This window comes from Bos indicus, chromosome 11 (assembly GCF_029378745.1).
Source record: "Bos indicus isolate NIAB-ARS_2022 breed Sahiwal x Tharparkar chromosome 11, NIAB-ARS_B.indTharparkar_mat_pri_1.0, whole genome shotgun sequence".
NCBI classification, from domain to species: Eukaryota; Metazoa; Chordata; class Mammalia; order Artiodactyla; family Bovidae; genus Bos; species Bos indicus.
Window position 1 is genome coordinate 74,292,505 of NC_091770.1, and position 23,465 is coordinate 74,315,969.

Consider the following 23,465-nt stretch of genomic DNA (forward strand, 5'->3'; position numbering starts at 1 on the left):
AATCTTTAATTAGAAACAAAATAATACACAGAAATAAATGAACCCTGGTATTTTATAGCATTGTTGCAGTATGAGACTGCTCCAGGCATTAGAGTAAGTGTTTTAATAGCTATGATGTTATGAATGATGAAAGAAGTGGTAAAATTAGTTTGAAGTCTCCTTTTGGGCTACCTTGCAAAGCAACACGGCATGTCAACAAAGCCTTCCTCAGAAAATGTCCATTCAGGTCGAGGAGCTGATTAAAGCATACAGCTTCATAAAAATGAAACTTGCCAACCAGAAGTACCCCAATATGGAAGAAACTGACATATGACTTCTTAACAGAAGTTGTCTTTATGTGAATTCCAACAGTGGAGTTTTGTTTCCTTATAACCAATTTCCCCTTGCATGAACTAACCACTGAGACTTTAAGGCAGAGAAACCCATGTCTGGATCCACGGAGACACCAATATCTGCTGCTTAGCAGGAGCTTCTATCAGTATTTATCCTTTTGGTTAGTATTTGCCCTCAATCCAACTAGGTCCATTTTATGGAGAAAAGTTTGTCTGAATCCTTTCTAAAATACCTCATCTCCCCAATTTTTGAGTTCTTGGCTGGGAAATTAAAAAAAAAAAAAGTAGTTGAGGGAATTCCCTGGCGGTCCAGTGGCTGGGACTAAGTGTTTTCACTACTGTGGGCCCAAGTTCAATCCCTAGAGAACTAAGATCCCACAAGCCACATGGTGCAGCCAAAAAAAAAGTATATTGAAGTATGTGCAGAAGTAAGGAGGAAAGACTATATCACACACTTAGAAGGCTACCTGGTTCTTTTTATGTTTCGTTTCAATGGCCGTGAGCTCACACACAGGATTGTTAAAACAAAAACTGGAAAATGCTGATGCTCAGACTGAACAGAGAACACAAGGCAGTTAAGATAACTAAGCAATGTGACTGGGTTTTGATCAGGTTTCAGGTACTGTGCACACAGTTTCATATCCTTGGCTTCTTATTACTGATACTATTCAGGACAGCAATAAGAGTTTTCTACTTAGTCATCTGATATCTAACAGCAATGACAACAATAACAATAAAACGAAACAAAGAACCCTCAGCTTTAAATCAAATATCAGTAGCAGGTACCACAAGCTGATTATAAATTCATTTTAATAGAAAGCTACAGTACAAACATCATTAAGAGATAAGTTCACAGACCATTTCAAAAACACCTAAGTCAACACTCTAAGAAACACAACTTGGGTTAGAGAAGTACTAACAATGCCTGGTTTTCTCACATTACCTGAGGTGTAATTTGCTGCTGCATGCCTGATCTCATATTGATGCCAACAGGAGCGTTTGCTGCAAATTGGTTCAAGATAGCTTGCCGATTTTGGTGTATCAACTAGAGAAAAATAGAACAATGAGATAAACTTCTACACACAAACAGATAGCATGGCCCTTTAGAGTAACATAAACTTTTTATTGATTATTAAGAGGTTTTAGTATTGCAAGTTTAGTAAGATTATTTCCCACATTTGCCAAAAGGTGGCAATTCCTAACATTTATCAAATACTTTCTGCCTGCTGCTGCTGCTGCTGCTGCTAAGTTGCTTCAGTCGTGTCCGACTCTGTGCGACCCCAGAGACAGAAGCCCACCAGGCTCCCCTGTCCCTGGGATTCTCCAGGCAAGAACACTGGAATGGGTTGCCATTTCCCTCTCCAATGCATGAAAGTGAAAAGTGAAAGGCAAGTCGCTCAGTCATGTCCAACTCTTAGCGACCCCATGGACTACAGCCTACCAGGCTCCTCCATCCATGGGATTTTCCAGGCAAGAGTGCTGGAGTGGGGTGCCATTGCCTTCTCCAGACTTTCTGCCTACAGGACTCTAAATATGGCAGAGCATTTAAAAGTAGAATACACACACAACATAAATATATATAAAGTACACACATGTATGTACATGCACATATGCCTATATGCATATATTACAGGTGCATGTATTCTATTTTTATGCTCTGCCATATTTAGTGTTCTGCAGTGTTTATACATACATGTATTGCACACAAATATGTTTATCATGCTTTCTTTTTGTAATTTTTAAAACTCTTTATCTTGTATTGGGGTATAGTCAGTTTTGGGGGGCTCCAAAATCACTGCAGATGGTGACTGCAGTCATGAAATTAAACGACGCTTGCTCCTTGAAAGAAAAGCTATGACCAACCTAGACAGTATATTAAAAAGCAGAGACATTACTTTTATCAACAAAGGTCCATCTAGTCAAAGCTATTGTTTTTTTCCAGTAGTCAAGTATGGATGTGAGAGCTGGACTTATAAAGAAAGCTGAGCAACGAAGAATTGATGCTTTTGAACTGTGGTGTTGGAGAAGACTCTTGAGAGTCCCTTGGACTGCAAGGAGATCCAACCAGTCCATCCTAAAGGAAAGCAGTCCTGAATATTCATTGGAAGGACTGATGCTGAAGCTGAAACTCCAATACTTTGGCCACCTGATGTGAAGAACCGACTCATTGGAGAAGACCCTGATGCTGGGAAAGTTTGAAGGCGGGAGGAGAAGGGGACAACAGAGGATGAGATGGTGGGATGGCATGATGAACGCGATGGACATGAGTTTGAGTAGGCTCCGGGAGTTGGTGATGGAGAAGAAGGCCTGATGTGCTGCAGTCCATGGGGTTGCAAAGAGTCGGACACAAATGAGTGACTGAAGTGAACTGATAGTCAATTAACAATGCTGTGATAGTTTTAAGTGAATAGTAAAGGGATTCAGCCATACCTATATATCCCCCAAACTCCCCTCACATCCAGGCTGCCACATAACAAGTTCCATGTGCTATACAGTAGGTCCTTGCTGGTTATCTATTTTAGATCAGGCTTTTTAAAACTCATTAATATTTAGTTATTTCAGACATGTGCAATAATGGAGAAAAAAGAAACATCAGCCTTGGTCTTAAAGGTTGTGAGTACAAAAGTACACATACATAGGGAACACTCTCTAAAGGTCTGGAAGATGAATGGAAAAGTTGACGTACTTCTGACTTGGAGGGTACCTGTCTGATGGGCACGTATTTGGGAAAAATCCAATGTGATTTCATTAGCTGGAGAGAATTATGTAAGAAACAAATGGTCTGAGAAAATGGACTATTTATTTAACTAGAAGAAGTAATTATACTTTAGACCAGCATTTCCCAAATTGGTGTTCTAAAGAACATTGTTCTGCAGGATATTAATAGATGTGCCAGGAAAATAGCATGCTGTGCTGTATTAAGCATTGGAAATAATGGGTTACACAAGGTGAAACAGATTTCTTTAGTGTAGTAATTCTATGAGCCTTCAATTGGCTAAAGCACACTGTGGAGCTCCAAGAAGGGGATAAACTATGCAATTCATTTATTGTGAACCTTTTTTTCTGACATATAGCCATTTATTATTATTTCCTAGAACAATCTTCTATGGTACACTAGTTTGAAAGATACTGTCTATATCAGGCTCAGGATTCCATATCAGAGGTATGCCTTAACTTTAGCAGGTAAGGAAACAAGCATCCTTAGAAAGGGTATTTCCTGATAATCTACTGCTTCAAGGATTACTTGTTCAATAACTTGATATGAATAAACTGGTAAGGGAGATAATAATAACAATGATATAAACCTTGTTTTGTGTTGATATAGTACTTTATAATTTATAAATTTCTTATAGTCAACCTATCAATATATTTTAATATCTTCATATTTAATACATTTAATAAATTTTAATATACTATTTACAAACTAGAAAGTCTCTGAAAGTTTTATAAGAGACTCCAAAGAGCTGTGAATAGTGATTCAATCTCTCATCTCTAACAAGCTCAATTCTTAACTCTGGTTTCATTCATTTTTTGACTCCAATAATTCATGGGGTCGCAAAGAGTCGGACACGACTGAGCGACTGAACTGAACTGAACTGAGATCAGAAAACAAAATGACTTGGAGGGAGAAGCCCAATATAATATAAATATTACAATGATAACTTTCAGGCACTGTGGAATAGGATAAAACATTCAGAATCACGTCAAAAATAAAGATAACCAATATTATGTCTCTAAAAGTCAAAAAGGCTCTTAAAAGTCTAAAAATCTACATACTTCTTAAACTCAAACTTATGTCAGATCTTAGACATAAGTTTAAATTAACCATTAGTTTTACAAAGATTTATCAAAAAACTTGGTATATGCAAGATACTAAATAAAGTTTGAAGCCTACAAAAGTGAGTAAATTTCTATTTTCTGGGAATTCCCTGTTGAGGTCAATACAAAACAGTGCAATGAACAAGTTATAGGCTGAATATATAGAGAGATGTACAGCAGCATGGGGCAGCAACTAACTTAGCCTAGGACATGAAGACAGGGACCAAGAGCGTGAGTGAGCTCAATGGGACCTTGAAAGATGAGAATGCCAGGTGGCAAAGAGGGCAGTAGAGTGAACTCAAGGCAGAAGGAACAGCAAGTCCAAAAACCGAAGACACAGGGAATGAAAACAGGTGAAGAAAAGTAACATTGCCAGGAGTGTGGGAGTTGGGATTCCACACTGACAGCTTTATATATTCTTTGCATTGTGAGATAACGTGAAAATGAAATGGTTGGGGACAGAGGAAAAATGAGAAGTAATAAAAATGAAAAAACAACCTTAAAAAAATAAATCAAAACCCTATAAAATAAATAGGTAATTTTTAGAAGCAGAAGGAATTGTTCTAAAAGCAGCAATCTACAAGCACTTTCTGTTAAATAAAAATGATCTATTTCTACCCTCAGAAAAACTCTTATTTTCCCCTTCCCTTGACTATCTGTGTGTACAACCTAATACTGTGTACAACAATTTCACTCTGACCTGCCTCTTCTTTCTGATTACTAAAATTTTACCCATTTTCCAGCAACTTCTTCTAAGGAAGTTCTCCTAAAAGGATCACCATGTCCTTAATTTCCCCTGAAATCTTAATTTTTCTTAGTTAGGGAGTTGGGAGGAGAGAGGTTGATAATCGTTAGAGCTGGTAACACAAATTCGAAAGCAAGCCTATAAAGGTCTCGTTGACAGGCTTGTTGTATTACTAAAGGAGATGTATGTGGGGCTTGTGGCCAGTGGAAAAGCACAAACCCAGCCTATGTGTATAAAATTCACACATGTGCGTGCACACACACACAATTCAAGGCTTGCTGTCACTTTGTCTGTCTGAATGGATTTTTTCCCCCAATGCCTTAACAAGAAGTCCTCCTACAGTAAACCTAAAAGATGATTATCTTGTCAAGAAGTTCTCAACCAGGGGTATTCTGCCCCATAAAGGACAGTTGGCAATACATGAGGACATTTTTGGTTATCACAACTTGGGGAGGGGCTGCTCTTAGTATCTGCTGGGTAGAGGCAAGGGATGCTGCTAAACATCTCCCAATGCACCAGAAGCACCCCCTTAACAAGAATTATCCAGTTTCAAAACGCTAATAGTGATGAGGCTGAGAATCCTGATTCAGTCACCATGTAAATCATTGCCAAGACAAAGATTTCCTTAAGGAAGCTTATTCTTTTATCAAGCAGTTTTTATTGCCAAAAGTTTTGTTTCTCATCTAGAATTAAAAAAATCAAAAACAAAAAACCTCTTTCTGAACCACAGTTGGTATAATCTGCAGATGCGGAACCTGAAGATACAGAGGGCTGAATAAGTTTTGAATACCCCAGGCTGACGATAAGCTCTGAAAACTGCCTCTATCTCTTTATTCTTTGCATTCCTCTCAGGACCTGGTACAGTCACTATAAACATGTTCTGTGAAAAATTAAATACAGGGGAGCTAGTAAGTATTTCTTATTCTTGTGCTGTCTAATGATGAATGCCAAGTTATAACAAGAAGCAGTTTATCTTAAGTCATATTCAGAACATATTATTAATACTATACCCTCGCTTTGTTTCTCTTTTTCCTTCTCTTCCCTTAATTTCCCTTTGTGTCTTTTATTTCACCCTAACATTTAAAAATTATTCCTTATTAGTCTACCATTAAAAGTTTTTCACCTTATGCCATCTCTTTCTTTCTCCCTTTCATCATCTTCCTCTTTTTAAGTAGCATGGAAGCACATTTTATATTATTTGTTATATTTATTGAATATAATTGCATAATAATAGCGAGTATTTACTAAATGGGACTACATGCCAAGCACTCTGTTAAGAGCTTTATATCCAAGCTCTACATCTATTAATGGCTTCCCTGGTGGCTCAGGGATAAAGAATCCGCCTGCCGCCTGTAATGCAGGGGACGTGAGTTCGACCCCTGGGTTGGGAAGATACTCTGGAGGAGGAAATGGCAACCCACTCCAATATTCTTGCCTGGAAAGTCCCATGGACAGAGAAGCCTGGTGGGCTATGATCCATGGGGTCGAAAAAGAGTGGGACATGACTTAGCGAATAAACAACAACATCTATTAATGTTATCTCATTTAGTCCACATACCACCTAAGAGGTAAAGGAATTATTTATTAGATTCTTTTTAAAGATGATAAATCATAGGCTTTAATACGGTAAATAATCTTACTACTGACCCACCTCACATAAGGTTAGAACTAGGACTTGAAACCAGAGCTAACTCTATCATGCTGCCGCTCTAATAAATTTAGCTCCTTCTTCCTCTTCCTTCTGCTATTAGTAAAGCTCCAGAGAACTTCTTTAAATGCTTTTTTAAAAATCCAAAGCAAAACAGACATATGGCTAAAGAAATATAAAAGAGTAATAACAGCAGAAGCAACAACCTACATTCCTGGTCCCGTTTCCCAGAGGATAGTTTTAGCCATTTGGGTTTCTAGTTCTTAATGATTACCCTTATAACTGCTGCTTATACAGTCCTAATTACACCTGCACATTATTTGTCATGAGAGAAAATATTTATCAGCAGTATCTCTTGATGCTCTACTTTAGAAATTAAGCTATGCTTCAAAATTATTAATTTAATAATTATATGAGATGTTCATCCTAAATATTTTTTATCTCAAAAAATGGAAGTAAATTGCTTTGAAACTCTTGGTGTTAAAGGACTTTGTTATGAGCCAGCAGTCTTTAATTGAATGAGTCACCCTTATTCTTATCAGAGCAGACTAAGGATGACTTTTTGTGTCATAAAGGGTCTGGGAGTGGACTTAACACCTTTAGTGCATTGGGTTGGCCAAAAAATTCATTTGAATTTTTCCACAACATCCTATGGAAAACCCACACCAACCTTTTGGTCAATCTAATAGCATTTGGGCTGTCTTGTTACATAGAGCTATTAGCACATCCCTTTAAAAAGACACCTGTTGAACAAGGGTATTCACCTGCTGTTGTCCTTGCAATCGTTGTTGAAGTTGAAGTCTAAGTTGGTTGGGTGCAGCTGGAGGTCTGTTTAGCGTCTGCCTGGGCTGCATGCCCATGCCAGGTGAAAAAGCACCTCGAGGAGGTGTTACTTGAACAGGCATAGTCCCCAGTGAAGGTTTTTGCCTGACCATGCCTTGGAAAGGGCTAGAGAGATTGGCAGTAGGCGAAGGAGAAGAATAAGGCTGGGAATAAAGGTTGGGTCTTTCTTCCATCATCAGTGGTGGTGTTGCTTGCTGTGGTGGAAATCTCTCTGATAATACATCTAATCCACCTCCCTGTTGGAAAATAAGCCAGAAGATTTTACAAATACATTTCTGCCAATGAATGACATGCTTCTCTATACAATTTTGGATCTGAGATCATATGAAGCTCTCCAGAAGTTTGCTATTAATACTTAAAGGAATCACTTATGTAAGTTGCTTCTGAAATGGTGTAATACATTAACTGGGATGTTTAAAATCTCAGTAAAGAGAGATGAAAATATGGTTAAAATTAAGGCCCTAAATCAATGAAATAAAGCTAAATGGTTTGAAAAGAACCTCACTGCAAAGCCTAAGAATCAACAAATGTTAAATTGAATAGATTACCATGAGAAGTAGATTCCTAAAGGAGGGATTAATTTTTCTATGTCAAATATAGAATTCATGCTTTTATCTTGTTTGAAAAAAAAAAATTCACAGCTGACCTAACAGAATGCCATACAGCTACGGCTTTCAAACTTTTTGACTACTACTTATTGAAAGAAATATAATTTAAATTATGACCTACTGTTTGTGTATGTAACTGAAAACAGAGTTTCATGAAACACAACTTTCCCTTTTTCTGCATTCTGACAGTCTTTATTCTACATTATTCTATCCATTAAAAAAAATGCTGGTCATGATGCACTAAATTGATTTTTTAACTCCAAAGTCTCAAAAATACTAACCTGGAAGTTGGAATGTTATAGAACATATAGGCTGAAGTCTAGCATGAATGAAGGATAAATTAAGTCCTAAAATAAGAATAATATAAAATCTGGATTCTATTCTAGGGAAAGCTTCTAAGATTATGTTCCATAGTAAAAGGCTATAACTCTGTAATTATTATGACAGGCTTTTTGTTTTAAAAGCCCATTATTTAATTATTATATATTTTGATAACTTTCACAAGGGTAAATTATAAAATAGCTACCATACAGTGAGAGTCATATGAAAAAGTCTTGCTTAAAAATACTCTTCTAGCTTTTCAGGGCTGCATCATCTAAAAAAGGCCAACTGTAGTACATACCTGAACAAGCTTGTCAATTCCCAAAGCTCTGTCTAGTTCAGCTAGCTCAGTTTCATCTTTTCCACTGAGGAAGGATACCAGCTGTTCAAGAAGGGCCTTCTCATCATTTCTTCCTTCGACTGTTGTTGGTGGACAGAGAAGTTCATCTAATTGTGAACTAATACACTGGCTGAAGAATCAAAAGATAAGAAAAATAAAGACTGATGTAGCAAATAAGTATTCAACCTTAAGAATACAAATATACATACACATATATGCAAATCTAGTTCTAGGAAATTGCCGAGATTTTTTTAAAACCAATTCTTATGCAATGAAATTTTCTATACTTAATGTGCAGAAATTTATGAACATTTGGTATGCAGCTTGAATATATTTTTCATTATTTTGTCAATCACTGAACTTTGTTTCCACGTTCTTCATGTTAGCTTACAGAAATAGCCTGAAAAATTAACCATAGTTAAGAGAAAATAGTTTTTAACACAAGTAAAAAATAAAAATCAACCAAAAACTAAAAAAAAAAAAAAATTTAATCTAAATAAAATTTTATACTATTTATTCTATTTATATTCTATAGGTGCAATTAATTATTGATAATTGAACCATATGAAAACAGTACACATTATATGTATTACTTAACTTTCAAGGATGATCAAATCATGCTGATAACATGACAAAAGAAATCAAACTAGAAAAATGCTCAGTGTTAACCAACAAATTGTTGATTACATGTAGGAAATACATAGTCTAATCCAATTGATATCAACTGATGCATAAAACTTAAAGATATATAGAAAATTACACTAGTACTAATACTACTTCTATAATGATAAGGATTCTTCTTTGGGGAAGGTAAACAAGGCTAGAGGTCATAATTAAGGCTTCACACTCAATGCTACCTAGCCACCCTTTGGTTGCTATATATGAGATGCACTATATGTGTTGGAATAGAGCTACCTGCGTGGATTGAGGAATCAAATTCTACTCAAGTGGGGATACTGAGCAGATGTAGAAAGTATCTTCCCTTCTTATGTATTCTTGCTCCAAACAAAGAGAAAAGCTGGACAAAATAATTATACAACTAAGAACTCAAGAGCAATAGAGTTGTTGTGCTGAGGCCAATTCATCTACCAGTCCCAGAAATTTTACGGTAATCAATCAAAGCAAAGTAAGAGATGAAAAATAAAGCTGCATACTATATCAATCTCTTGGTAATTAAAATATACACTAGTCTTGCAGTCATGCAGTAAATAAATCTGTTTGATTTGGTGTCCTCCCCCATCTTTTTCTTTTCATTAAACCTTCACCTTCCATTAATATCTATAAAACACCAATACAAACTGGAATCTAGTTTGGGAAAAGCAGTTCTTTGCTGTAGAAGATGGTATCTGTTACTTGATAATACACAAAATGTACTACTCACTCTTCTGGCTTATTCTGATTTACAGCTGTCACTGTATTATTTGCCCATGGAATCTGATCACCAGTTCCTGGTTGTCCAAACTGGTTATCAATTGCTTCTAATTCCAGTTCAGGTAATCCTGGTTAAAGAAAGAAAGGTTAGAAGTCAGGATGTATTAAAACAGAAGATATGATAATATTTTTCAGAAGTAATATATTATATAGTAGAGTGAGATTTCCCCTATAAAATACTACCTCAATGATACAAAGGTCACTTATTCAGAAACTTACCCTATCTAGAATGTGACATAATAACAGGTAAATGAGAAAGTGAGAAAAGTTCTTTGAATCAAACAGAATCTGGACTTCCCTGGTTGTCCAGTAGCTAAGACTCCATGCTCCCAATGTGGAGAGCCCAGGTTCAATCCCTGTTTGGGGAACCCAAACATGCCACATGCCACAACTAAAACCCAGCACAACCAAATAAATAAATAAGTAAACAAAATAAATGCAAAGAAAATGTGACATTAAAGGTTTTTATACATTACCATAAGAGAATCACTTAGAACTTCTTCAGATATTACTGATTTTAAAAATGATCATAACAATTTCAGTTAACTGCTTTTTCAGTCTATACCCTATTCAGTTCAGTCGCTCAGTAGTGTCCGACTCTTGGCGACCCCATGAATCGCAGCACGCAGGCCTCCCTGTCCATCACCAACTCCCGGAGTTCACCCAAACTCATGTGCATCGAGTCGGTGATGCCATCCAGCCATCTCATCCTCTGTTGTCCCCTTCTCCTCCTGCCCCCAATCCCAGTATGGAATATGCAATAAGTAGGGACACTGCTACTGTCATGAAATGTTTGAGAGATGCAAGTAAAGGATAAAATATGCTCTACAAAAGGCAGAATCAGAAGCTAAACTGCACTGCAAACTGGGGCCATTTAGTAAATGGACAAAAAAACTCTACAGTGGTTAACTGAGAATATAGCTGTACAATAATGGTATGATAATTGTTGTCTATAATGATGACAAACGAAAAAAAGAGGTTGAGTTATGCTTTATGATGTAGTGGTAAAGAATTCGCCTGCCAATACAAGAGACACAGGAGATGCAGGTTTGATCCTTGGGGCAGGAAGATCTTCTGGAGTAGAAATGGCAACCCACTCTAGTATTCTTGCCTGGAGAATGTTATGGACAGAAGAGCCTGGTGGGCTACAGTCCCTGGGGTTGCAAAGAGTCGGGCACAACTGACCAGAGCACTACAGTACAATGGAAGATGGCAGTATGTACAATTTTTTTGGAAAGCTTTGATTACTTCTCTACTACTTATATTAGGGAAAAAACTGTAAAGAACCTAAATTCCAGAAATTCATTCATTAATGAATTATGGTATAGATATTTATAACATGCTGATAAATGAAAAAGGAAAAAAGTATAATCCAATACATTATTTTCAGGAGGAGTCTACTCTTAGGATATTATAAAATTTCTATATATTAATAGAATAAATCTAGTAAGCTATATATTCTTGGTAGATTTTAGGTTGTGAGACTAAGGATTACTTTATTTTCTTTTAATGTTTCTGATGGCTATTTGTAATCCTGAAAAGGAATAAAATTTATGTTAAAGCCCTAACCTCTAGTACTTCAGAATGTCATTATATTTGGGGACAAGGCTCTGAGTGAAGTGATTAAGAGTTGTCAGGGTGGCTCTACTTCAAACACTTCAGTATAACTGGTGTTATAAGAAGAGGTGATTAGGACAGAGATGACACAGAAGAGAGATGACCATGAGGACACAGCAAGAAGAAAGCTATCTGCAAGCTAGTGAAAGAGGCATCAGAAGACAGCAAACCTACTGACCCTCCTCAACCTGAACTTCCAGCCTTCAGCTTGTGAGAAAATAAATGTCTATTGTTTAAGTCACTGGTCTGTGGTATTTTATTATTATGGCAGCCCTAGTAAACTAACAAAAACTAAAAATGCCTTAGTGGCTTGAGAAAATATACAATTAGGTAGAATTCCTCATTTTAATGAATGGAGATAAGTAGATTTAAGGATGCCCCTCAAACTTATTTAATGCTGCACACTGATAATTATTAACTGCATAAAACATGTTAGGCTCAATTAATCTAACTTGACTACATATTGAAATATACTCAATATTTAGTATGAATGAAATATAGGAGTGCACATAAAAGCACATTCACTTCTAAATACAAAAAATTATAGCTTGCAATTAAACTTGTCTTCTCTAGCATGACAAATGATAGAGAAACCAAATTCTGTATGATTCTGGGGGAAAAAAAGCAAAATACCGAACAACAACAATAAAAGGTGAAGGGAAAGTAATCACTTAATTCTTCTCATTATTTCAATCAGAAAGTTGGTCAGAGAAGATTATCTGAAGTTGTCCCTTTGCTCTGCTCTGCACAATAATTCCTGTCTTATTCCATTTTAGAAATCTAACATAAACAAAATCATTATATTTAAGAGTCAAAGAAAATTTACATGGCTGTCTACCATCTAGACTTAGTATCATAGAATAGTTTATTTGACTCAGTAACAGGACATAGTATCTCACAGTAGTCTTGATGGGAAAAAAGATTACGAAAACAAGTTGGATAAAATATTTTCAAAATAAAGTAATTGTGCTAAATTTGGTGACTAGGGGAAAAAAACCCAATCAATCACTGATTCAATTATAAGTTTTGTTTGCATAGGCTATATACTTAAAAGAAGCTGTTTTTTATTCTAAAGGTCACTTTAACATTTTAGGACTTCTTTTAGAAACTGACTTCTTTTAAAAAAAATTCAACTTGCTGGAATGTTTTACAAAATACACAATTTATCTCTCCTTATCCAAGGAATAAACCTACTACTTTTGGTCATGTTTGTGTTTCTGATACAAACATGAGTAAGTATGTATATATGTTACACAAGACAGGCATAGTGATTTTCAAAGGGACACATTACTGTGTTTACTCGTCTCTGCTGGAGAGAGGCAGCTGATGTGGGGGTAGAAAACAAGCTATTAGGGACTCCTGATCAAGCTGTTTATTTTTTTAATAATCTGTGCAAAGGATCCAGCATCATATTTTCTCCATTTTAAATATGGTTAAAATAAAATCTTATATCCCCATTAGCCATAGTGATTTCAGCTAGAAAAACAAACAAATGCTTATATTATTAAAAAATTTAAAAACTCCTTCTGCACACAGTAGAAAGCATTGTTAAATCAAGAGTGGCTTTTGCACATTTTACTCCACTAAGAGTTAATTCAGCATCTAGTGATTCTGGTGTTCACAGTTAATTTTCTTCAGCTGTTGATAAAGAGATTCTGGTTCAGTTTTGTGTTACATTTGGCTGTTAACTATGCACAGCAGCTATAGTGTTTGACTAATTTCTCTACTATACAAAAAGAACTATAAATCAGTAAGATAAAAACTGAATAACCCAGTAGGTAACAGGTCACAAAAAAGCACTGAAAAGTGATCAACCTAATTTCACAATAAAAGAAATACATATTAAAACTACATTGAGATACTTAAAAAACTCTTCAGATTGGCAAAGATGAAAAAGTGCATAATTCAAACGATTAGAAAGGATGTGTAGAAAGAAGAACATTATCACCCTGTAAATTGGCATAAGAAAGGCCATTTGGTAAAATCCACCTATGCTTTGACCCAGCAATTCCGTTCAGAATTTACAGTTCAGATATACTCTTAGATGTGGTCAACTATCTGTACTATGTAAGATTATTAATTATAGTCCTGCAGTAGCAAAAGATGCCTACCAATAGTCACAAAACACTAAACACAACCTCAAAAACAAGGAACTAAAAATGGATTTTTTTAAATGCTGAAAATGTTTTATGTGAAACATGTATTTTTAGTTATGCAACACTCAGTGTATTACAGATTAATAAAATTTAAAAAAATTTTAAACCTCAGAATGTGTATGTTCACAGAACAAAAAAATGAGCAGGAGGTCATTCATTCACTTCAGTAGTGTTGCCAGTGTTCAAATATTTTTGGAATTCTTCTAAAACTGTCTTATCTAGTATACAAGTATTCAAGAAAATACTTCTAACTACATCTAACTTTGATTCTGATTTTTTTTAAGTATTATTCTTTTTGGATCAACAAATTTGGCTCCAAATTACTTCACAAAACTTCAAAAGTCAAATCCACATTTAAAATATAGGAATTTGAAGACAGACAAAAAGACATGGCAGAGGTTTTGAAGGTACTGCTAAGAGAGCACATTATATATGTTTTGATCAAGATCTTCCTAAATTCTTTTAATGTGCTCTTACAGTACATTTCCAACAAAATTATTTAAGTCACGTGGTCACACTGCATGGGAGTACGTGTGTGTGTGTGTGCCTATAAACGATGTGTTTTGAAACCAGGCAGGCTGAAATTTAAATCCTGGTTCTGCGTACACTAACTGGATAACTTTGGGCAAGTTTTTATCTGTGTGTGTGTGTTTTCTTTCTTTGGACCTTAGTTTTCTTGTACGTAAGTAGATCTATGGAACATTTTTGGTTCAATGTGACAGATTTACCATCTCTATTTTATTCTACACCCAAAATTTTCATGGAAATAAAGGAAATTGAAAGGGGACAATAAATCTACAGCTGAAGGAGAGGTAAAAGAAGTAACATGGTAGCTAACTAGAACAATGAAAACAAAACAGATGGAAAGATAAAACTGATGGAGAAGTTCACCTAAACTAAAAAACTTATATTATGAAAAAAGGGGAGATTTTCCAAAAGAGGAAGTTTACTCAGAGGGACACCAGAACAATTCCAGGCTCAGTGGTCATTTGAACAAGTAAAGGAACAGGCCACGGGTGATTGCTGGGATAATTAAAGGACAACTGAACAGCTGTCACCAGGCCCTGCTCTGAGTGCAGCTGACTCTGGCGTCTGCCCATGGGATTAAAGTGGTGAGGACATGACTCAGTGTGGGAGTTCTGCCCAGGGAATCTCCCAAAGTGGGTGTGAGGGCTGCCACGAGGGATTTCCCTCTCACCAGCCCTGACTCCTTCACAACAACAACTGAGCACCAGGGCTTCTATAATCAGAAGCTACATTCACTGCCAGAGCAAAAGGGCCTCTCACTTTAGCTGAAGAGACACTTTAGCTACCACGGTGTTTCATTCTAGGTCTTTTTCAGTATACATACACAGACAGCCCTGGTTCACCAAAACATTCAAGAAAAGTCAACAGCAGGAAGGAAAGACAGCAAATTTAACAGAGAAACAAACTTTGAAGAAAAAAGGATTGTTACAAAAAATGGAGTATGCCAAATTAATCAATACACAGATTTAAAAGTCTATCATATATATAAAAGGCAATAGAGTTCTATGAAAAAAATTTCCATACACATGATTGCTACAATTTAAAGAACTCAACAGACTGACTGAGGAACAGGATGGATATGGTTGAAGATTCAGTTTTGATCTGAAAAATCTGGCCCAGAGACTCTCAGAATACAGTGCAAATGGGCAAGGGCAAGGTAAGTGTGACAGAAAAGATAAGTGACATGGCAGATAGATCCAGGAGTTCGAATAGGTGGTGAATAGTTCAACTGTCTTATGCGAGACCTTTGGGCACAAAGTTAAGACGTGGAATCAGCCATCTGATAATGGAGTCTGGCTCGGGTGAAAGGTGGTGGTGGACAGTGTAGAGGCTAGAGGTGGCAGAGACTCAGAGGCTATTCTCTTCCCTTTATGAGTTATTATATTTTTGTCCTCATCTTCTTTTTTCTTTCTCCAGTCCTTTGTCCTCTTTTCCTTTCTCTTCTCCTTGTTTCTTTCCTGTTTGCATGGAAACACAGTCTGCAGTGATCACCCTCTCCTCATTTACCTCATTTCACCCCTCTCTTTCTGGCTTTCAGCAACACTACAGCACAAAGTTTAACAGATTCTGGTGTCAGTTCAGTTAGTTCAGTCACTCAGTTTGAACGGACTGACAACCTACTCAGACCAGATCAGTTCAGTTCAGTCGCTCAGTCGTGTCTGACTGTTTGCAACCCCATGGACTGTAGCACGCCAGGCTTTCCTGTCCATCACCACGTCCCAGAGCTTACTCAAACTCATGTCCATCAAGTCGGTGATGCCATCCAACCATCTCATGCTCTGTTGTCCCCTTCTCCTCCCGCCTTCAATCTTTCCCAGCATCAGGGTCTTTTCCGATGAGTTGGTTCTTCACATCAGGTGGCCAAAGTACTGAAGTTTCAGCTTCAGCATCAGTCCTTCCAATGAATATTCAGGACTGCTTTCCTTTAGGATGGACTGGTTGGATCACCTTGCAGTCCAAGGGACTCTCAAGAGTCTTCTCCAACACCACAGTTCAAAAGCATCAATTCTTCGTTGCTCAGCTTTCTTTATAAGTCCAGCTCTCACATCCATACTTGACTACTGGAAAAAACCATAGCTTTGACTAGATGGACCTTTGTTGGTAAAGTAATATCTCTGCTTTTTAATATACTGTCTAGGTTGGTCATAGCTTTTCTTCCAAGGAGCAGGTGTCTGGCCTATTTACAAACTCTTCCAGGTGCTACTAGTGGTAAAGAATCCGCCTAACAATGCAGGAGAGGCAAGAGATGCAGGTTCAATCCCTGGCTTGAGAAGATACCCTAGAGGAGAAAATGACAACCTACTCCAGTATTTTTGCCTGGAAAATCCCATAGACAGAGGAGCCTGGTGGGCTACAGTCCATGGGGTCTCAAAGAGTTGGACATGACTGACTGACTGAGCACATGTACATAAAGCCGTATTCAGGGGAGGAAATCTCAAGAGAGAAAAAAGAGCTATTTGACTCAAGACGGATTAGGAATGAAAAACATTCCACTTTCACAGACTGGAGAGCTAGAAGACACTTTCTATTTTTATTAACTTTAATTTTCATCAAATTAACACATATACAAAACTTTAAAAGTCAGAACCAAAAGGTCTATGAATAAAAGCAGTTTTCTGTCTTGCCCCTTCTGACCCTTTGATTACTCCCCTTTCAACAGAGACAACCATTCACAACTTGTCTGTTTTCTTTGGCAACTGCCTATTTCTAAAATATCTCCATTTTAAGTTTCTGACTCCCCATCATGATAGATGGGGTTTCAGTTCTCTCACATCTACTACTCTTACTACCTTCTATGTTCCCAATTCCCTAACAGAGATCATTGCTTTTTTTACATAAAATGCTAATATTTAGATTCTTAGAACTATGCAAATATTACTTACTGCTAAGTCATATTGTATACAAACATCCCTTCTTATATCATGCTTTCATTTTTCTTGAGTTAACAATTGGTTTATTTTTTTCATTTTCCTACTTTTCTTGGAGACTTTTTCAGATGCTTCAACATTTTTGACATGAATCTATGAATCATCTTTTTTATAAACTCAGAGAGAAATTTCATTTGTTCCTTGGAGGCTGTCTTTTCAGAAGACTTGGACCTGCTACTCCAATTTACATGTGTTATTCTCTAATCTGGCTGATCACCTATCATTCCTGGACTTCTTTTCAGATCCTCTGTTTCCCTGAACCCTGTAAGCCTCTCTTTTTTGGTTTTCTTCCTGTTTCCTGAAGTATGGGTTGGCAAAAAAGTTTGTCAGAAAATCCGAATGAACTTTTTGGCCAACCCAATATATCCTCAAGGGCCTTAACTACAGAAGGTAAACATACTATGCAAGTATTTGTGCCCTTTTATATCCAAAAATGTCTTTATTTCAGCCTTCACAACTACTGGAAGTTGGATGCCTGATTACAGGTCAGAAACCATTCTAACCCTTGGTATTTCTAAAATAAACTTTATTAACATAGAGTTCATATAAAACAATATGCACTGATTTTCAGTGTACAGTTCAATAAACTTGGCAAAAGTATAAACCCATACATAATCTTCCACCTCAATCAGGAAAACAGAATATTTCTATCACCTTTAAAAATTCCCTCAAGCTCCTTGGCTATCAATCTTCCCTACTTTGACCTCACCACTGGCAACCAATGATCTTTACTTTTTTCACTCATATTTTTGAGACCAATTCATACCCTGTACTAACAGTCCCTTCCTTTTCACTGCTGAGCAGTATTCCATTTTATAAAGAAGCCATTTCCTTGTTGATGAACATTCAAACTGTCTCCAGTTTGAGACTATCATGAATAAAGCTATGTGAACATTTGTGGTCAAGTTTTTGATGAACACATGCTTTCATTTGGCTCTGTCTCCAATAACTAAGAGTTGAACTGTTGGGTCACACGGTAAAAGCATGTTTAAGAGAAATGGCTGAACGATTTTCCAAATCTGTTTTACCCTTTTACATTGCTACCAGCAACACCAAAGTTCAAGTTGCCCCACATCTTTGCTATCATTTTGTTTTGTCAGTTTTTTAAATGCTAGATATTTCAATGAGTATGTAGCAGCACTGCATTATAGTTTTAATTCACATTTCCTTGATGGTTAAAAACACTGACCATCTTCTTATGTGCTACTTGCAACTTTCGTATCTTATTTTATGAAGTATATTTTAAAATTCTTTGCCCATTTTTTAGATTGGGCTGTTTCCCCTGTTATTAACATCTTACATTAGTGTGGTATATTTGTTAGAATAGATGAATATTGGCACATTTTCATTAAATAAAGCCCACAGTTTACATTAGGGTTCACTCTTTGCGTTGCTCATTCTAGTGGTTTTGATAAATGTAAAATAACACGTATCCACCATTACAGTATCATACAGAATAGGTTCACTGCTCTAAAAACTACCCACGTTCCACCGATTTATCCCTCTCCCTGGCAACCACTAATCTTTTTACTGTCTCTAGTTTTGCCTTTGCCAAAATGCCATATAGTTGGAATCATAAAGTACGTAACCTTTTCAGGTTGGTTTCTTTCACTCAGCAATATTCATTTAAGGTTTCTCCATGTCTTTCTGTGGCTTGACAGCTTCCAAGTTTTGGTCATTACAATTCACTGTATACAATTCACATCTCTCTGCAAGCTTTTAGAATCTTTATCTCTGATGTTTTAGAATTACATGATAGTAAGTTTTGGTACCGGTTTTGTGTGTGTGTGTGTGTGTGTGTTGAATACTTGTTGAATCATTTCACTCTGAAGAATTATGTCCTTCAGTTCTAGAAAAGTCTTTTTTTTTTTTTTTTTGGTTTGAAAATATCTTCTTTTCCATCTTCCCCACTCATGCATGCTACATGGTAAGTCACTTCAGTCGTGTCTGACTCTGTGCAACCCTATGGCCTATAGCCCTTCAGGCTCCTCTGTCCATGGGATTCTCCAGGGATTGAACCCACATCTCTTGTGTCTCCTGCATTGGCACGAAGGTTCTTTACCATAGAGCCACCTGGAAAGCTCTTTTCCCCTGACTGTTTCTGAAATTTTTATCAATCGCTATTGGCTCTTGTAGGTCAACCTAACTTTTTATTGCCTACTTTCTATGTGTCTTTTGCTTTCTCTGAAAGATTTTCTCAGTCTAATTTTCTAATATTTCTCTTGAAATTTAAAAATTTTGGATATCTAATTTCCAAAAGTCCTTTCTTCCTTTTGTCCTTTTTTTCTTCTGATGCTATTCATGGATGACGTATCTTTTCCAAAATTGTTAGTCCATATACTCATTATATATTTCCACTGTATACTCTTTTTGTCTGGTTAGTTTGCTCTCTTTTATGTTACAGGCTTCAAGTCCTGATGGTCTTTGGCTGTGTTTGCTCTGAACAGATGCAGTGTTCTAAAACACTGACTGGCTGGGTTCTGTGTAAGGCTTGTGCCTGCTTGCAGCCTTCACTGTTGGACACTTATTACTGTTATTTTATTTACTTTTATTTTTTGGTCATGTCATTTGGCATGTGGGATCTTCGTTCTCTGAGCAGGGGTCGAACCTGTGCCTCCTGCATTGGAAGCACAGAGTCTTAACTACCGGACCACCAGGTAAGTCCCACTGTTGGATATTTAAGATGGCAGCATGACCTTTGCACTTTAGGGATTTCCCCATAGATATCCACATCCCAACATCTTCTTTTGGCCAAGTGGTATCTCTCAAGAGAACTCCTCCAGTTTTCCACATCAGAAGGGGAAGGACCAGGATTGAACCAATCAATTTACAAACTCTTATTCTATCTCCTTTTGGCCTTATATCTCATTGTTTCCCCACTTGTGCCCGATATCCCAGAGTCTGGAGTCTAATTTCAATTAGAAGACTTCTGAAATCATTTCATCTAATTCTTATTTTATAATAATAAAAGAGCTGACTCGTTGGAAAAGACCCCAGTGCTAGGAAGGATCGAAGGCAGGAGGAGAAGGGGACGACAGAGGCCGAGACAGCTGGATGGCCTCACTGACTCAACAGACATGAGTCTGGGCAAGCTTCAGGAGAAGGCGAAGGACAGGGGAGCCTGGCGTGCTGCAGTGTGTGGGGTCACAAATAGTCGGGCATGACTCAAGCAACTGAACAATAACACATCCTTATTTTGTAGATAAAGAGAACGAGGCTCAGAAAATTCATTTGTTGAAGGTATAACTGTTATTAATAATAAATGGGAAATGTGAGACTTCAACCTAGGCTTCTGCTCTCATCTAGTGTTCTGGTCAGCTGAAAAACTGCTTCCCAAAATGTCAGAGATGATTTGAGATTTTTCTTTCCAAATGCCTAGAAATCTTGGTAAGCTTTCAGGAATTGTGTCATGATAGCTAAAAGCTGAGGTATGACTGAAATAAACAAGCCCCACATCTGGTCCCATGAGACGAGGGACAGGCAAATTTTCAAAGTGAGCTGGTTAGTTTCCTTTACTTTCAAGGTCACACAATGGAATTATCACCACTATTATTTCAACTTCAAATCTGACAGGTGAAAATAATATAATAGCTCTATCTTCATGAACTGGAAATATACTATTCAAAGTGTCTCTTAAGTAGGAAAATATTAACATGGGCGAGAGCAGTCATGACCTATTTCAACACAGTTGTCTCCATGAAAAACTCATTCTGTGGGGTAACACATATTACTTGACAAAAGGAATTCCATAATCAAGAAAAGTTTGGTAAATGTTGGGTTAAAGAAATATTTAATTTAAATCGTAAGATAGGCAACAAGGATGTATTATACAACATGGGGAATATAGTCAATATTCTATAATAATTGTAAATGGAGTGTAAACTTTAAAACATGTGTAATTTTTTAAGAATTAAAAAAGAAACTGGCATGAAGATAAAGCAAAAAAATAAAAAAACTAAACTAGTTTCTCTAACACAGGACTTCATAAAACCTCTAATATACACTAAGGAATGATATATATGTCATGAAGCATTTACCCAGTGTATGTCAGCACAAAATACTTTTCTTCACAATTTATGGAGCCAGTATTCAAGAAGACACTTTGGAAACATAATCTGACCCCACATTATACTTCTGAAAGTCCTACTATGGAAAGGTTGGGTAAGAACGTAAAATTACTCAATATCAACTGCTCACCTTAAAATTACCTATTAAAAAGTAGAGGTTGTACTATAACTTAAAATACACAAGACGAGTGACATTCATATATCTAAAATCAACTATATACTACTTACTGTGGCATTAATGAAAAGATACTTCACTCCCAATAAACAAAAGGTCTGTGCAATAATTATGAGGGACAAAGCTCTAATCCATATCATCATTAAACGTTTAAAATGAAGTTCTGTCCCCAACACATACTGTTCAGCCTGGAAGTGGGCCTGGCAGAGGTGGACTGAAGTGCAGATGGCAGGATCTCCGATTTGATGGCCACATTGCTGACTGCGCCATCCATCCTCTCTGTCTCACATAGGCCTGGCAACTGTGGTGCCTTCTCCAGCGTCGGAAGTAACTGATCAAACTGGTCAAGGTCAGCTGTAAACTAAGAACGGAAATCAAAGTTAGAGGAAACACATTCTACACTTTCACCTGAAAGAAACTAGAAAACAAGTTGTTCCTTTAAAATACATGAATTGAGTGTGACTATGAGAGAATGAAGAAAGAAGAAATAATTAGAAAGACTGGGGCCTCAATGAAATAGCATGACCTAACACTGGATTTCTTTGGAAGGAATGATGCTGAAGCTGAAACTCCAGTACTTTGGCCACCTCATGCGAAGAGTTCACTCATTGGAAAAGACTCTGATGCTGGGAGGGATTGGGGGCAAGAGGAGAAGGGGACGAAAGAGGATGAGATGGCTGGATGGCATCACTGACTCAGTGGACGTGAGTTTGAGTGAACTCTGGAAGTTGGTGATGGACAGGAAGGCCTGGCGTGCTGTGATTCATGGGGTCGCAAAGAGTCAGACACGACTGAGCGACTGAACTAAACTGAACTGAACACTGGAACAAAATGTGGAAGTTTATGGTACTGATACACTGCAGGATATAAGACAACATACACACGGTGCTTATCTATTGTATTTTGGTATAAAATGTACACACTGGAAAAAGATTGAACTGGAAAGAGATATTGAGAGTACTGTGTTATGACAATAACATCATGAGTGATTTTTTCCTGTCATATTTTTCAAAATTTTATAAAATGGATTACTTTATGAAGGAGTAAAAAATACATTTACGTTGACATACTTTTTAAAAATTTACATTGACATACTTTTAAAAAATAATTTCTTAAAGTTTGTGAAATTTTTTTAAATGAATATTAGCTTCAAATATCAGAGAAGGCAATGGCACCCCACTCCAGTACTCTTGCCTGGAAAATTCCACGGACGGAGGAGCCTGTTAGGCTGCAATTCATGGGGTCACTAAGAGTCAGACACGACTGAGCGACTTTACTTTCACTTTTCACTTTCATGCATTGGAGAAGGAAATGGCAACCCACTCCAGTGTTCTTGCCTGGAGAATCCCAGGGATGGGGGAGCCTGGTGGGCTGCCATCTATGGGGTCGCACAGGGTCGGACACGACTGAAGTGACTTAGCATAGCATAGCATAGCTTCAAATATCCCAGAAAGGTCACTTCTCATTTAAAGACTTAACAGAGTAGGAAATGTAGTTTCTATCATAGGTAGGGAGTTCTTACATCTGTCTGTGGTTAGGCATAGGAGAAAACTGACCTTTATTTCACAACATTATTCCATGACGGTTACCTTAAGATAATTCATAAACATAAAATGTCTAGCTGTTTGGGTTTTATTACTTAATTCAACTAAAATCCCTTCCTAGATTGTAAAATTACATGTACATATTTTTTTAAACATCTGGCTTCTTTCACATTACATTTCTGAAGTTTAGACATGCTGCTCCAGGTAGCAGTAGTTCATTTTGTTTCTGTTGCTGAATAGTGTCCCATTGTACGAATATGCTACAATATATATTTATCAATTCTAGTGATGGATTTGGGAAATTTTTCTGGTTTTGGGCTAATATAAGTAAAACTACTATGACTATTTTTAAACACATCTTTTG

General features: G+C 36.9%; 1 protein-coding gene across 9 annotated transcripts in view; it reads right to left on the bottom strand.

Moving 5' to 3' along the window:
- The window catches only part of NCOA1 (nuclear receptor coactivator 1), a 219,629-nt gene that overhangs the window by 30,083 nt on the left and 166,081 nt on the right, over positions 1-23,465 (bottom strand). For all 9 annotated transcript variants that reach the window (XM_070799032.1, XM_070799034.1, XM_070799035.1 and 6 more), the window contains 5 exons: positions 21,738-21,918; positions 10,038-10,155; positions 8,618-8,786; positions 7,309-7,623; positions 1,276-1,377 (listed from right to left, as the gene is read on the bottom strand). In XM_070799032.1, coding sequence (XP_070655133.1) covers positions 1,276-1,377; positions 7,309-7,623; positions 8,618-8,786; positions 10,038-10,155; positions 21,738-21,918 — 885 coding nt within the window. The remainder of the gene's footprint in view (positions 1-1,275; positions 1,378-7,308; positions 7,624-8,617; positions 8,787-10,037; positions 10,156-21,737; positions 21,919-23,465) is intronic.